This window comes from Danio aesculapii, chromosome 21 (genome assembly GCF_903798145.1).
Source record: "Danio aesculapii chromosome 21, fDanAes4.1, whole genome shotgun sequence".
In the NCBI taxonomy this organism is placed as follows: domain Eukaryota; kingdom Metazoa; phylum Chordata; class Actinopteri; order Cypriniformes; family Danionidae; genus Danio; species Danio aesculapii.
In genome coordinates, this window is record NC_079455.1 from 37,462,171 (window position 1) to 37,476,873 (window position 14,703).

At 38.5% G+C, this 14,703-nt stretch overlaps 2 protein-coding genes across 3 annotated transcripts in view; one reads left to right on the forward strand and one right to left on the reverse strand.

Annotated features, from left to right (window-relative positions):
* Positions 1 to 666: 666 nt before the first annotated feature.
* Positions 667 to 14,703, forward strand: part of s100z (S100 calcium binding protein Z) — a 41,726-nt gene continuing 27,689 nt past the window's right edge. Inside the window, exons 1-3 of one of the 2 annotated variants that reach the window (XM_056447007.1) lie at positions 667 to 754; positions 4,042 to 4,087; positions 4,570 to 4,825. The gene's annotated coding sequence lies outside the window, so the exon portion shown is untranslated. The remainder of the gene's footprint in view (positions 755 to 4,041; positions 4,088 to 4,569; positions 4,826 to 14,703) is intronic. The other variant, XM_056447008.1, reaches the window with a different exon arrangement.
* ch25hl2 (cholesterol 25-hydroxylase like 2) lies at positions 10,959 to 12,398 on the reverse strand. The gene has a single exon (XM_056447006.1). It carries the CDS (start codon positions 12,232 to 12,234, stop codon positions 11,371 to 11,373), a length of 864 nt encoding a protein of 287 aa, XP_056302981.1. The 5' UTR covers positions 12,235 to 12,398; the 3' UTR covers positions 10,959 to 11,370.

Consider the following 14,703-nt stretch of genomic DNA (forward strand, 5'->3'; position numbering starts at 1 on the left):
TGTTGAAACAACATAAAGGAATTGTGCTGGTGTAACTACTTGGTTAGTGTATATGTACTTCCCAGTGTGCATTACGTTAGTTTGAATTAGGAGGGTGAAATGTTGACAACAAAAGTTCAGTGTTTTAAGTTAAGAAAAAGTTTAATCTAGGATCAGTTTGAAGATTTAGATGAGTTCTATGTAATGTTTTGAGTATTGGCATCTTAAATATCAATTACATTATTTGTTACTCACTGAGCCATAATAACTTGTGCTAAAGCTAGTTCTGACAAAGTCTCAATCAAAGGTAGGCATTATTATCAGTTGCAGTTTGAACTGCAATAAAAAAACTTAAACTTTTGATTGTCCAAATTAAGCAATTGAAAGTAATTGCTTTCTTAGAGTAAGTTGTGTTCACAGGGTGATCGAAATGAAAGTTAACATTAATAAATGGATGGAAATTAATTTTGCTCATGGGCTTTATTTGCATAAAATAAGTTAAAAATATGTAATTCAAATCATTTGAAATAACAATTAAGTTACACCAATTATTTATTTTATTGAATGGCATAAAAATGTTATAAATTGTGTTTCTTGCACAGACTAATTTACTTATCTAAATGTATCATCAGGACACAGGGATTCATTTTGTTTTACCTGTGTATGTTTTAGATTCCCAAAATGCTGGTAGACATGTCAAGAACAAAATTCCTACTTAAACTCCTCCTGAATGTTCTACTGACAAAAAAACATCACCTGCATTTCTGGCCTAAGGGTGAGTAAATCAATCAAATCTCAATTATCTGGTGAACATTCTCTTTATTGCGCTATTATAGGAAGAGAATTGACCTTTCAGATCACTTCCTGAATGGACTGTCTAGACAGAAATGATTTAAATGTATGTAAATTTGTGCAAACAGCACAACACAGTCTTAGTGTTTCTCGAGTGGCTATCCAAACACATGTTAAAACCATACCGTCACCTGCTTTATTGTTCACCACTGGTTCTGTTGGTATCCTAAATCTTTAAAGAGGACCTATTATGCCTCTTTTTTCAAATATCAAATATTGTTTTATAATTCTTTTGGCTGGCAACGCGGTGGCGCAGTGAGTAGCACATTTGCCTCAGAGCAAGAAGGTCGCTGGTTCAAGCCTCGGTTCAAAGTTGTCATTTCTGTGTGGAGTTTGCATGTTCTCTCCCCATGTTTGCGTGGGTTTCCTCCGGGTGCTCCGGTTTCCCCCACAGTCCAAAGATATGTGGTACAGGTGAATTGGGTAGGCTAAAAAATTGAACAAGTGTGTGGGTGAATGAGTGTGTGTGGATGTTTCCCTGTGATGGGTTGCGGCTGGAAGGCCATACGCTGCGTAAAAACATATGCTGGAATTAGTTGGCGGTTCATTTCGCTGTTGCGACCCAAGATCAATAAAGGGACCAAACCAAAAAGATAATGAATGAATGAATTCTTTAAGCTTTGATCCAAATTGTGCCATTTTGGTGACTGTTGCTTTAAATTCAAATGAGGTTGTTCTCCAAGCCCCTTTTTCGAAAGAGGGCGGAGCTACAAACCCCTGTGCGTCAGCATAGCAGCAGTTTTAATACAGGACTATTGTTATCTCTATGAAAAACTGAGAATGGCAAAAGAAGTGGCTCAGATGAAGCCAGTCTATGGAAAATACAGTGTTCATTTGTGTATCCTAAAACTAAACATTTACAATTCTTCTTACTTCTAACATTATCTTTGACAGGTACGGTGTGTAAACTCTAATGGCAGAAGGCTGCTTCTCACTCAGGGCTGTCTATGCTAATGAGGAAGAGATTGTCACTAGTAGGCAGGGCTTTTTTGTCAGTCATAGTGCATCTGCAGATTGATTTTATGAAGTGTGATTATATAAAATTGAATTAATTCATTTTTACCATTAGGGGCTGGCTATATCCACACACTGTTGCCACACACCTGTGCTTAAACCACTTTGTGATTTTTGCAGAGTAGGTCACCTTTAAGGGACATGTGCTGGCCTATATTTATAAATAAGACCATTCTGTTTGTGTCTGTCTGTCTCTAGTATAAACATTGTCTCGTCAAACCAGTTCCGACCAGTTCAGCATGTTTGAACAGGTTTGTTGTTGGTGGTAAAATCCCTGTCATGCATTCACATTCATGGTTTCTGCTACATTCATTTTTCCATGGCGGAGCGCCACGCCAAAATTCATCCCGCCACGGCTACATTACAGCTTCTCATTCAAAACATTTTATTTTTTTCATAGCGGGTGATAATCACACCAAAATGTATGAAAGGGTAAGTGAATTATAACCGCGTGAACTTTTCTGTAACCGACCGTAATAGTGCTGTGCGTCATTTGTTTAACCCTTTAAGGTTACATGCTGACTGACTGACTGGCAGGTGCGTGATGCGTGAGGCCAGCAAACACGACGTATTGAAATAACCCCACAGGTAGTTAGTAGATCTGTGTAAAAAAGGCCTGCCGCCACAGCTGGAAAAAATCCTAGAGGAAACACTGACATTTCACATTTGTGTGACCCCCGATCTCATTGTCTGAAAGTTGGTGTGAAATTAAAGATCCAATAGTCTTATTTCTCCAATTGTGCTGCAAATTAAAATGAAATGGCTTCTTGAGTTAGACTTAAATTGGCTTAACAGTAATTGATTAAATTGCTTTATCGTTTCTAAAATGTTTAGGGTTTCTGTAACCTGAAAGCCACTTATTGTGTACATGTATATTTTATTTCTATGTTTATACAGTTAAAATATTCAACAATGCGTTTACTGCACATAAATAATCTTATGTTTACTTTTTTCTCTTTTTTAAGTGTCCTTTTTGTCCTTTTGTGCCAATGTGTATGTATTACAGTTAGTATGTACCCTGAGCTTCTGTGTTTATATATTCATTCATTCATTTTCCTTCGGCTTAGTCCCTTTATGCATCAGGGGTCGCCACAGCGGAGTGAACCGCCAACTTATCCAGCATATGTTTTACAGTTACTTTCCAGCTGCAACCCAGTACTGGGAAACACACCCATACACACTCATTTACACACATACACTACGGCCAATTTAGTTTATTCAATTCACCTATAGCACATGTGTTTGGAGGAAACACACACCAACACGGAGAGAACATACAAACTTCACACAGAAATGCCAACCGACCCAGCCAGGACTCGAATCAGCAACCGTCTTGCTGTGAGGCAACAATGCTATCCACTGATCCACGTCGCCCTATATATATATAACAGTATATATATATATATCATACAGCGGTGAAACACAGAAATATAAATATATTGCTGAACTATTCTACATTTAAAAAACATTTCACAATATTACCATGTTTTAATATTTCATTATTTTTGTTTGATGAAATAAATGCAGCCATGGAGCAGAAGTTACTTTTTTCTAAACATTAACAGTATATTTTATATAATTATTTCAGTATTTGTCTACCACAGCGTTTTTTTTACAGTTGTTTGATTTGTTATTATTATTATCTTGTATTCACTAATTCTACTTTGCATTTTTTTTTACAAATATAGCATACTGTATGACTTAATCAAGAACTTTCGATTTCATATTTAAAAGAAACACCCATATATTACATTTCAGTGTAATCTGTTCAATCCAATTGAGTATATAAAGTACAATGTAAATAGGCAAATCACATTAAATCAATGTGAAATATTTGAAATTTATTGAGATAAAAAAAAACTGGCAGTACATTGTACTCTTTTAAAATGTATCTTTTAATATTGATTTTATTAATGACTTTCCTCCGGGTGCTCCGGTTTCCCCCACACTCCAAAGACATACGGTATAGGTGAATTGAATAAGCTAAATTGTCCGTAGTGTATGTGTGTAAATGTAAGAGTGTATGGGTGTTTCCCAGTGTTGTGTTGTGGCTGGAAGGGCATCCGCTGCATAAAACATATGCTGGATAAGTTGGCGGTTCATTCCACTGTGGCGACCCCAGATAAATAAAGGGACCAAGCCGAAAAGAAAATGAATGAATGAATATTAATGACCAAAATGATCTCTTTCTATTAGTTACAGTGGTTGAATATTGAACAGTGGCATCTACTGTACAGATCTGGTAAGTGCAACACCTCATTTAGCTCTTCAGAATAGAGTACAAGTGAACTGTTTACATAAAAGTGCTTACTTTGTACTTTAAAGTAATATATAAATAATATTAAACATTTCAAAAGGTATAGCATGATGCAGTGTTGTTCTATCTACTCTGCTGCATTGGTAATTTTAAGTCTAAGTTATCTTTCAGAAATGTATAGTTAATTTGCATGTTTTATATAAATTTAAAATGGAAATTTTGGTGACTCTCTACAATTAAAAAAGGTCTAAAAGGCAAAATGCATTGAATTATGGGAAACAGTATAGTATGCTCTGCTGCATATCGCAAATGTATTAGAATTTTACATACTTGAAATATTCAGAATGCATAAATATTATTTGTACCATCATAATATGCTATTATTCTGCTAATAATTGAATTTACTAGTGATTCGTGCATCCCAGTATGCATGTGTATTGATTTCTGTCATTCATTTCATACTATAGATGACCTGTTGATGCGTCTCAGCATGATCTTATCTCTCCTGCATAACTGCTTGCTTAAAACCCAGTCCACATTTTCTCCCAGTTTCCACATTCCTCAAGGACCCCTCTGTTGCAGTGCCAGAGGGGGAGGCGTCCACAACACTGCCTGATGGGAAATGGTCCAGGCCTTCCTGCACTGAGCTGCAGATAACAACTTACTGTTCAGAGAGCTCAGCCTGAGGTCTTCAGAGATGCTGAGCTGCTGGACGAGAGCCAGGTACTCCTCAGCCTCGCATGCACAAACGCTCACATTTTTTCACGTTTGTTTGTATGTTTGTTTGTTTGGCCTCCTCCAAGTTAGCCAAAGGTTGCAGATAGCACCGCCGCCCCCCCTTTGCTAAAGGTCTTCCGCGTTGCATGACATTGCACGCTGATATCTAGCACTGAAAAAAATAAATGTATCAGAAATTGTTCAGTTCCTAGTGTCATAAGCCAACTTTATTTCTCTTTCTCTATCCTCTCTCCCTCTCTCTGTGTGTCTCTTTTAAAGCATGGAGAGCTATTCTCCATGTGCCAGAGGGATCAGTAGGAGGCTGAAAGAGAAGATGATTAATTAGCATTGCTTCTCCGCTTTGGCTGTAGACTGATCTCGGCCCAGATCCTCTGCGGGCTTGTCTTATGTAAAGCTGTCGAGAAACATAGTGTGGCATAGAAGCGGACGGTGGCGCAAAACAAACACTGCGTGCTGTGGCGCATGCTCAGGCCTGCTGGACGTCCATATCCAGAGGCGCAAACACATATTGTTACTTCTGTATAGTTGAGAAAGTTTGTCGTTTACATTTACGTTGGTCATATCAAGCCATTAAGGTAGTCAACATTTCAGGTGTTTTATTAATTTTGAGAGGAACGGAAAAAAAAATTGGGGCAGCTGGGAATTTGTAGGACACAAAATAAAACTTTTTGAATGGCGTTACAGTTGTTTTTTTTTTCTTGTTTTTTTTTGTAAGTGTAAAGCTATTGTATGATGTTAATATATTGTATTACTTTCAACAATAGGTAAATTATAACAAAATTCAGATTTATAAATTAATCCTATATTTCAGTAATTCCAGATTTTTATACATTTACATTTAGGCCCAATCCCAATTCTACCCCTTAACCCTTCCCCTTAACCCTACCCCTTGTTTTTCGCGTTCACGTGAGGGATAAGGGGTGTCCCAATTCTCTTTAGCTTGAAGGCGTATGGCTAATGCTGAGTTCAGACTGCATGATTTTCAAAGTAGTCGTGTCACAGATGTTTTCATACTGCATAACTATCTGGGCTAGCGTTTACACTGCAAGATGAATCGACTACAGGGGGTTTCACACTGCATGACTTTACAATAGGAAGAATCGCTGACAACTTTGTCCAAACTACTTTGTCCAACAACTGTCTCACATCCAAACACGCGAGAAGTGACACGGAAACACCGCATGGTCACCTAGTATATCTTTTGTTATTAACTACATAATGAGAAAGCAGCCTTTAGTGGGGTAGAAAATGAACTTATTTTGCTCCCCTGGATTTGAAGGGAATTAGCAATTTCTTCTCAACTTTTTTTCTTTATTGACCCGGTTATGGCATTGCTCAGATGACGTGTCAAACAGACACGGGTGCACCTGTCAAATTTCCACTTGTTTTCCTCCAATTCTTGTGTCCAAATAGACTAAAAATGACTTTTAGCTTTCCCCAACCTCTCTTTGGCCTGCAGATATACTCATACTAGTGCATTATGCTCTCTCATTGGCTGTAGGTGATCGCTGATGTAATTTTTAATCAGAACACATTTCATACGGCATGATTTAAATCGCCAACAGATCCAGATAATTAGCATGCCAAATATCTCACAGGTTTCGGCGACTCATCGGCGATTCTCTCAGATCATTTCTTTGATAGTTCACACAGTGTGATTGTTGCTCATGTGCACAAACACTGATTTTACCTGTGATTTCAGGCATTTGTTGGCATTTTCTCAACCTGTCGTCGAGTCAAAATCGGGGGTAAAATCATGCAGTCTGAACTCGGCATTAGGGGAAAGGCTAGATACCCCTTGAAACAGAGATTTTTCAGAACCACACTCGAAACCAAGAACATTTCCAAGAATACACCACCTACAATGGCAGCATGGCTGCATATGGAAGTAAAGAGATGCACAAATTAGTACTTTTTTGCTGCGTCCCAATTCGCATACTTATACTACACCCTAAAAGTATGTACTTTTTTGTGAAGGAAAAGTACACACTTTTGAGTCTGTAACAGAAGAGTATGCAAGCTTTTGGGACATACTACTTGCTCGTTAACAGATCGTTGTGTTGCTTAGTTACGAGCCCTGTCAATCATCCACATTTCTTTCATACTTAATTTCCTACCTTATTGGAAAAGCAGCAACAGGTTAATCTCCCTTTCACGAGTCTTTCATGCAGAGAAATCTCCTGTTTGGATAATTCTGCATTCAGGTGTTAATGTCCAAACACGTCTTTAGTTCAGTATTGTTGTTGCAGATGAAATATAACACAGAAAACGCGATTAAAACATGTTCCAGTGGGCTATATATTAATTAACAGTCATACAAACATCTTTACCGAAGCCTCTCTACTGGACGGTTGGTCTCGCGCATCCATCATGTTTGTAGTTTGTTTACACTTTTCACCCAAGTTTGTAGTTCTAAATCCAATTCACTTTCTACGCGCTTTCTACGCGCAATGTTACCAGAAATAGTAAACCATACGGGAACTTTTGGCATACTCTTTTCAACATACTACAATTTGGGACATACTAATTCTACTTTCAAATACTCTTAAGGGTGGATAGTATGGGAATTGGGATGCAGCATTTGTCATTATTACGAATTTTTACATCAAACAAACATATGTTTCTATACATTCATGATGGCGTTCATGTGTTACCGCCATTCTTAAAAAAATGCTTTTTTGACACTCGAATATCCTGTCTGACAAGTCTTATGGCTGAGAATGTCTTTTTACAGTGTCTGCTATAATGTTAATGTTGTTTTTGTGTGTTTACATTGATGAATATGGCCACTGTGTAAAGGCACAGTACAGTTATGAGCTAATTGACACATTATATAGTTATGATAACACGATATAGTTGCCTTCAGTGATTTCCTGAGGATAAATGTCACTATGACATATAATGACGTGTGCAGGTGCTGTAGTGCTGTCCCAGTTCTTATGGATAAATGTTGTAGCCCTTTCCCTTCACACTCTGTTTCAAGGACCAAGGGGAAGGGGTAGGGGTATAGTAGACGCTTTTGCCCAAAGCATCTTACATATGAAGAAGAGGCAATACACACAAAAAATGATAATACAGACCTTTTTCTTCATTGCTCCATGGAGAGCACCATATTGACCAGCGTCTTCCAGTTGGGAGCCACACCCCCTTTTTATATCATACATTTTCATACGACTGAACACGTTCGAATTAGCCACTAAACTGACATAACGTAAAATAGTTACGTTTCCTTGTGAGAACACCTTAGTGTGGTATGGCAGGGCATAGATGTGGTCTTTCTGTCTTAGAAGGCAGTCAAACTGATGCTGATTCAGGCTTCTGGATTGGATGAAATTAACAGTTTGCTATTGCGCCATCCAGTGGACAAAATTGGAAGAGCAGTTTCTTTTATTGAAAAATCGCAGCTCATTTTTATACTTTACAGAATCATCTCGCGGGCGGGCCATACGTTTGACACCACTGGTCTAAACAGGAACTGTTTGTGCTCAGAGAATTTAGTGCTAGAGTAAGAGTGCTAGAGTTTTGTTTTTCTTTTTTGGTGGGAGAAAGAGAGAAGTGTTTTTACATGTGGTCCGTCAAGCCCACTCACCTGTATGAGGCACACTCAGAATTAATAGTATTTTGGGTTGGTGTGTGGTGAGGTGGGGGAGAGAAGAAGGGTTGTGGTTTTTATACATCAAGGTTCAGGTGCTCTCGGAAAAGATGGGTTTTTAGTTGTCGTTTGAAGGACACCATTTCAGTCCGTGTGGCAATGGGAAGATCATTTCACCAGCGTGGAACCTTGAATGGAAAGGTTCGTACTCATACCCATACACACTAATTCACTCACACATATTAGTGTACCCATACACACTAATTCACACATACACTATAGACAACTTAGTTTAATCAATTCACCTATACCGCATGTCTTTGGACTGCGGTATATATGACACATGAGAAGCAATAGCGTTCAGCCTAGCCAGTGAGATCCAGCCTGTCATATAGGGGAAAATAAAAAACTTTTTTCTAATGGAATTGAGATTTTAGAGCTTATATGACTTAAATTATTGTCTATTTTCCACACGAACTTAACATATTGCTTTAGAAGTATTGTGTTTATGTGTACAACTCAAATTTTATGGTGTTTTTGTAATATTTTTCACCTTGATCACTGGTAATCACCATTTATGTTGTGCATTTAATTGCTATTTTTGTTATTAATTGCTGTTCCTAATGGAAATGATAATTCAGAGCTGGCTCAATATGAGCTCATCTGACTAAAGAAGCCTTGGTCATGTGGTGCACGGCTAATTTTATGATGTTTTGTCATTTTAAACTTTCATTGTATGGTTGTTGGCCTCACAGCAAAAAGGTTGCATGTTCTCCCCGAGTTGGCGTGGGTTTCCTCCAGCTTTCCTCCAGCTGTGGGTTTCCTACACAGTCCAAAGACATGCGCTATAGGTGAATTGAATAAACTAAATTAACTGTAGTGTATGAGTGTGTGTGTGTGAATGAGTGTGTGGGTGTTTCCCAGTACTGGGGACTAAGCCAAAGGAAAATGAATAAATGAATGAATGAGATTTCAAAGCTTATCTGACTTAAATTATTGTCTATTATTATTTTTTGCACATTAACTTAAATAGCTCTAAATATCTTGTGTTTATGTGGACAACTCAATTTTTATGGTGTTATTTATTTTTTTCCCAGCTTGATCACAGTATATCAACTTTTGTATGGTTGTATGTCTTTTTTTAAAGATTGCATAAATCCCTTTTATTGGAAGAAAAACTTGGACGTATCTTTTAGAGAAAATATTATATAGAGTGAAACGAATGTGAGTAAACCTTTGTGTGAACTTTCTCTGTAAGCCATGTACAGTTCAGAAATGGCATTTACAGTACATTTGCACTTTGTCGTATTCTCATTCATGTCGTGTGAGATAAGAACCAATATCGTTTGGCCTCAGTGACATCCAACCTGGTTAAAAGGTGCTTTTTTTGTATGAACAAAACACATATGAGGTTTTAGAGCTCTTGTTGGCTACGCTTTGATCTGCTTCTCACACAGACAGATCTGACAAATGGCTTCAGAAGATTTACATGTTATGAAGCTTTTTTCATTCATTTTCTTTTCGGCTTAGTCCCTTTATTAATCAGGGGTCGCCACAGCAGAATGAACAGCCAACTTATCCAACACGTTTTATGCAGCGGATGCCCTTCCAGCTGCAACCCATCACTGGGAAACATCCATACACTCTCATTCACACAAATAAACTACAGACAATTTAGCTTGCCCAATTCACCTTTGGACTGTGGGGGAAACCGGAGCACCCGGAGGAAACCCACGCGAACACGGGGAGAAGATGCAAACTTCACACAGAAATGCCAACTGACCCAGCTGAGGCTCGAACAAGCGACCTTCTTGCTGTGAGACGATCGTGCTACCCACTGCACCACCGTGACGTCCAAGCTTTTTTTATAGAATGTATAAAGCACACTCAGTTTATGTTGAATGATAATATAATATAATATAATATAATATAATATAATATAATATAATATAATATAATATAATATAATATAATATAATCTTCAGGAATAGCATGAAGGTGAAGAGATTGGGGGCAACTGTCCCTTTCTTATATGGGGTATTTGAATGTAGTCAAAAATGGATCAGTCACATGATGTGCATTAACTTTAGCATTCATACCTTGCATTTTAATTTTAAAACACACTCTATAAGAACAGCTTGGAGATTGTGTATGACATGTCTTTTTTATCAAGGGAGAAAGACTAATATGAGGTTGGAATGATATACTAAATGAGTGAGTAATTTATGACCATCTGCTTATTTTTTGGGTGCTTTGTAACTATAAACTTCATAATTAGCAAGCTCATATCGTCTGTAATTTTCATTTACTTTCTGTACTTGCATTTATATTAACAAACACAAGCAGCACTAGTGATGATGCAAGTCGTCTGAACGCTTTCTGAGCCAACTGCATTTGCCAACATGTCTGTGTTCACACATTGTTACTTCACAAGCTCCTCTTCTCTAACGACCAAAACGGTCAATGCTTCTTTTTTTTACAGCAAACCTAATATTGCAAAGCATCCTCAAACACACAGCTGAAGGATAACTTAACAAAACATCATTTTATTGACCCAAGTTTGGTGAAAAGTGTCAAAATACAATAACAAGCATTGGAACACAAGGCATTTTGGACACACCTCTTTAAAAAGACACTGCAAACATAAGGCCAAAATTACTAACCTGAGATATCCCACAAAAAACAACCCTCCACAAATTGGCCAATGCTAAAGAGGTTTTCCTTTTAGAAAAATAGAGAGATTTGCAAGAAAAAAAGACACTTTATACATTCAAGGACTGTTGGGAATGTTCAGCTCTGCTTCTCCTCTACTTGCTTGTTAGTAAGACACTTGAGCTGCAGTTCAGGGGGGGGTGAATAGAGAGATGGGGGAATGTGCGAGACGGGGCGGGACAGATGGAGTGAGATGAGAGCGAGGGTGAGAAAGGGAAAAGAAGCCTCAGGCTTCCTTGTCGTCCCTTTTTTTTGTCTTCACAGGAGCCGGCATAGTCGCCGTGCCTCCCAGCCAGTCCCAGTGGGCGAAGAAAGGTGCAAAGTTGGTGCCCGGCAGCTGATGGTGAGCGTCGTGCCGCAGAGCTCCACCCCAAAGGCCGAAAGGAACCAGACGGTGCATCGCCCAAGGGAAATCATACCCGCAGTGGTCCTCGGTGGACACCCAGATGTTGAACAGCATGAACGCCCAGGCAGTAAGACAGTGGCACTGGAGAAGCAAAGGATCCACTGTGGTCCAGAAGCCAACGCTGAAGAGCTCCCAAGCGGATAGGTACTGGGTGACCAAACTGAAAGTCTGGCGGTACTGATGGTGAAGCGCATGGAAGGTGCGGTACAGCCAGCCGACACGGTGGTGCAAAAGATGCCACAAGTAGTACTGGAAGTCAAAGACCACAGTGCAGCCCACGATCCCTAGCAGGAAGGCAGTCAGCGTGGGTGCCTCACGAGGCAGAGGGATGGGTGGTCGCCAGAGCCACTGGGCCACGGCGGCGGGGAAGATGTAGAGCAAATGGTTGTACGTGGTGAGCGCCAAAGTGGAGCCGATGTTGGACCAGGTGACGGTGCGGTCCTGGTGGATCTGGTAGCGGCGGATGGATGGCCAGGTGGGCGCCAGTAGATCCAGCACGGTGTAGAAGAACACCAGCACCAGGTACATTGACACAGAGAGGATGACAGGAAACAGTGGTGAGCGCAGGCTGCTCTCGTGGTTTTGCTGGAGGTAGTCCCACAGGGGCTGCAGCACCGATTGATTCGACAGATCCCAGGTTGTGTTGCTGATGTCCAGCATGCTGTGCGCACCGCCAGGACGCATGCTCTTCTTTGATGGCCAGATATGTGTTGTTACTCCTGCGGCGGGATGGTGAGGATGCTGGCAGTGGCCGGTGGCGACTTTCTCTTGTTTTGAGTGGTGGATGTGGCTTTTTGTAAAGGATCTGCTGTGCGCCAAATGAGGCAGGCCTTTACGCTTCTAAAATGTGCCCAAGCACCACCTCCTGCATCTGTAGCATTTCTCTCTCTCTCTCTCTTTCTCTCTCTCTCTCTCTCTCTCTCTCTCTCACCTCCCCACGCTCCCTTTCTCTTGGTATGGTGTGTGTGAGTGAACACTCTTTTCATTGGTAGTTGGAGGATGATCCAACATTTGACCAGCCGATCTGTTAAGTCCTCTCACCACTCATTTCTGACCTAGAAACCGAGAGATTGTTTTATAGCGTTCATCTACAGTTAGACTGAATCATTGATTTATGCATTGCAATTGGTTCAAATGATGCTAGAAAATCTGTAATCAGGATTTAAATGTGATTGTTAGATTTGCTCTATGAGGCAGGATAAATGTGTTTATGTAAGATTTGCATCTCATATCATAGACTTGAAAGTGCACAGCTGGTGATTGCCGGTAACAAAGTTAAAGGCTGTCATACCCACTTATTATGTTGCTGTTTGCACATCAAAGCAGATACAATTTGATACAGATTTTATGCATAATATTTGCATATAATGTAGCTGCACTGTAAAAAAATGCTGGGTTACACACATTTACCAATGTTGTCCCAACACAAATCGAATAAGTTAACTTAATTGGTTTTATAAATTTAAGTTGATTGAACATAAAACAATTATGTTATGAAAAAAAATCTCATAAATTGAGTTAATTCAGCTCATAATAAATAAGTATTTTGAACACGCAGCTAAAATATTTTTTGAGTGGGTAATTTTTAAGATTTCATTTTAGTTAATGGAAAAATAAATGACATTTAATTTCAACATTAGCTGAAGAACTTTGTCAGAAAAAAATAAAATTGACAGAAAAAATAAAATGAAAAGTAGAAATGTTGCCTTGGAATAGAATTAAATTAATATGTTGAAGTATTATGAGGTATAAGAAAATAAAAACTAACTAAAAATGACTAAAACCTTAATGAAAATTAAATAAAAGTCAGTATGCAACATATGTAATACTAAAATAAGTGTTTCCCACACACAAACTTTACTTGGGTGGGCTGCCCAGGTATATTAACGACCGCCCAAGTACATTTAGTGACACTTTTTTACTATTACAATCATCCTTTAAACTTCATATCCCCCCAATATAACCAAACATCTGCGATCAATTAAGTAGTAGTTGTGTACCTGTTTTGTTCTGTGCATGCAAGACCTGTCAAGACTCCCACAGACAGTCCCACAGAGATGGGACTTAAGGAATTAATTCAACTAAGGTTTCTAAATCTACTAAAATGTCCAGTATTCGGCTTTTGCTTTTACTTTCTAAAGCTGATGTTAGTCGTAAGCATGCATGAGATCAAGAGAAACATTAAACATTTATTTCTTTAATCTAAACAACTCAGAAAAACATAACTATATACTCAGAGAGGATGAAATGACTGGTCTAAACTGGGTGCAAATATATGTACACCATAAGTAATGGCTAATCAAAGCATTTGCCTAATTTAAATAATCTACACATTTTAGTCTTGTAATTCATTTTCTGTCATTTAGTTCTCGTTTGCTGTATATTTCATATACATATCTAAAATGCTTTGGCATTCAAGTTTGCTTTGAACTTGAAAGAGAAAGAAGCAGATTTTACCAGTTAGAGGGTGCACATGGCTCCTGAATAGCAAAAAAGTAAAGAATCAGCGTATAACTGCCATAGTACATAAAATTATTGCATTGCATTATTGCGTTGCTATTTATGTGATGTGGGTAAATGATGACTTTTCAATCCGGCTACCATCGCAAGTATATATCTACCTTGTGGAAAGCACTGAATATAAAGTAGTAAATAAAATAAAAAAGGCTTTGCATCAAACAAATGTTTTAACTTATGTTGTTTCCAGCCTGTATTACTTGGTTCCTTGGTTTTTAATTATTCAAAGGAAGAAAGAAAGTAAATTTCCTGATTTCTGTAGGTTTAAGTGCATAAAACAAATTAGACATTGCTACATTTTTATTTACCTGTTTTCACTCAAAAGTTAATGTATAACTTCTTGGGTCTCTAATAATAAACCTTTATGGGCCCTTTTTCCTCTTGCTTTTGAAATGTGTTGTCAGTGACCCAGTCTCAGTTGGTCAGATGAGATACGTTACTGTTTGCACATTTCCTTAACAATAATGTTCAGATTATATCCCTTACATCCATTTATTTTATTTCATCTGTGATTGCCAGAAATGCATCTTAATGACAGCCTCTTTGTGGTTGTTTAAAACATACTATTAAAACATACTCACCGGGCACTTTACTAGGTACACCTTACTACTGTAGTACCGGGCTGGACCCACTTTT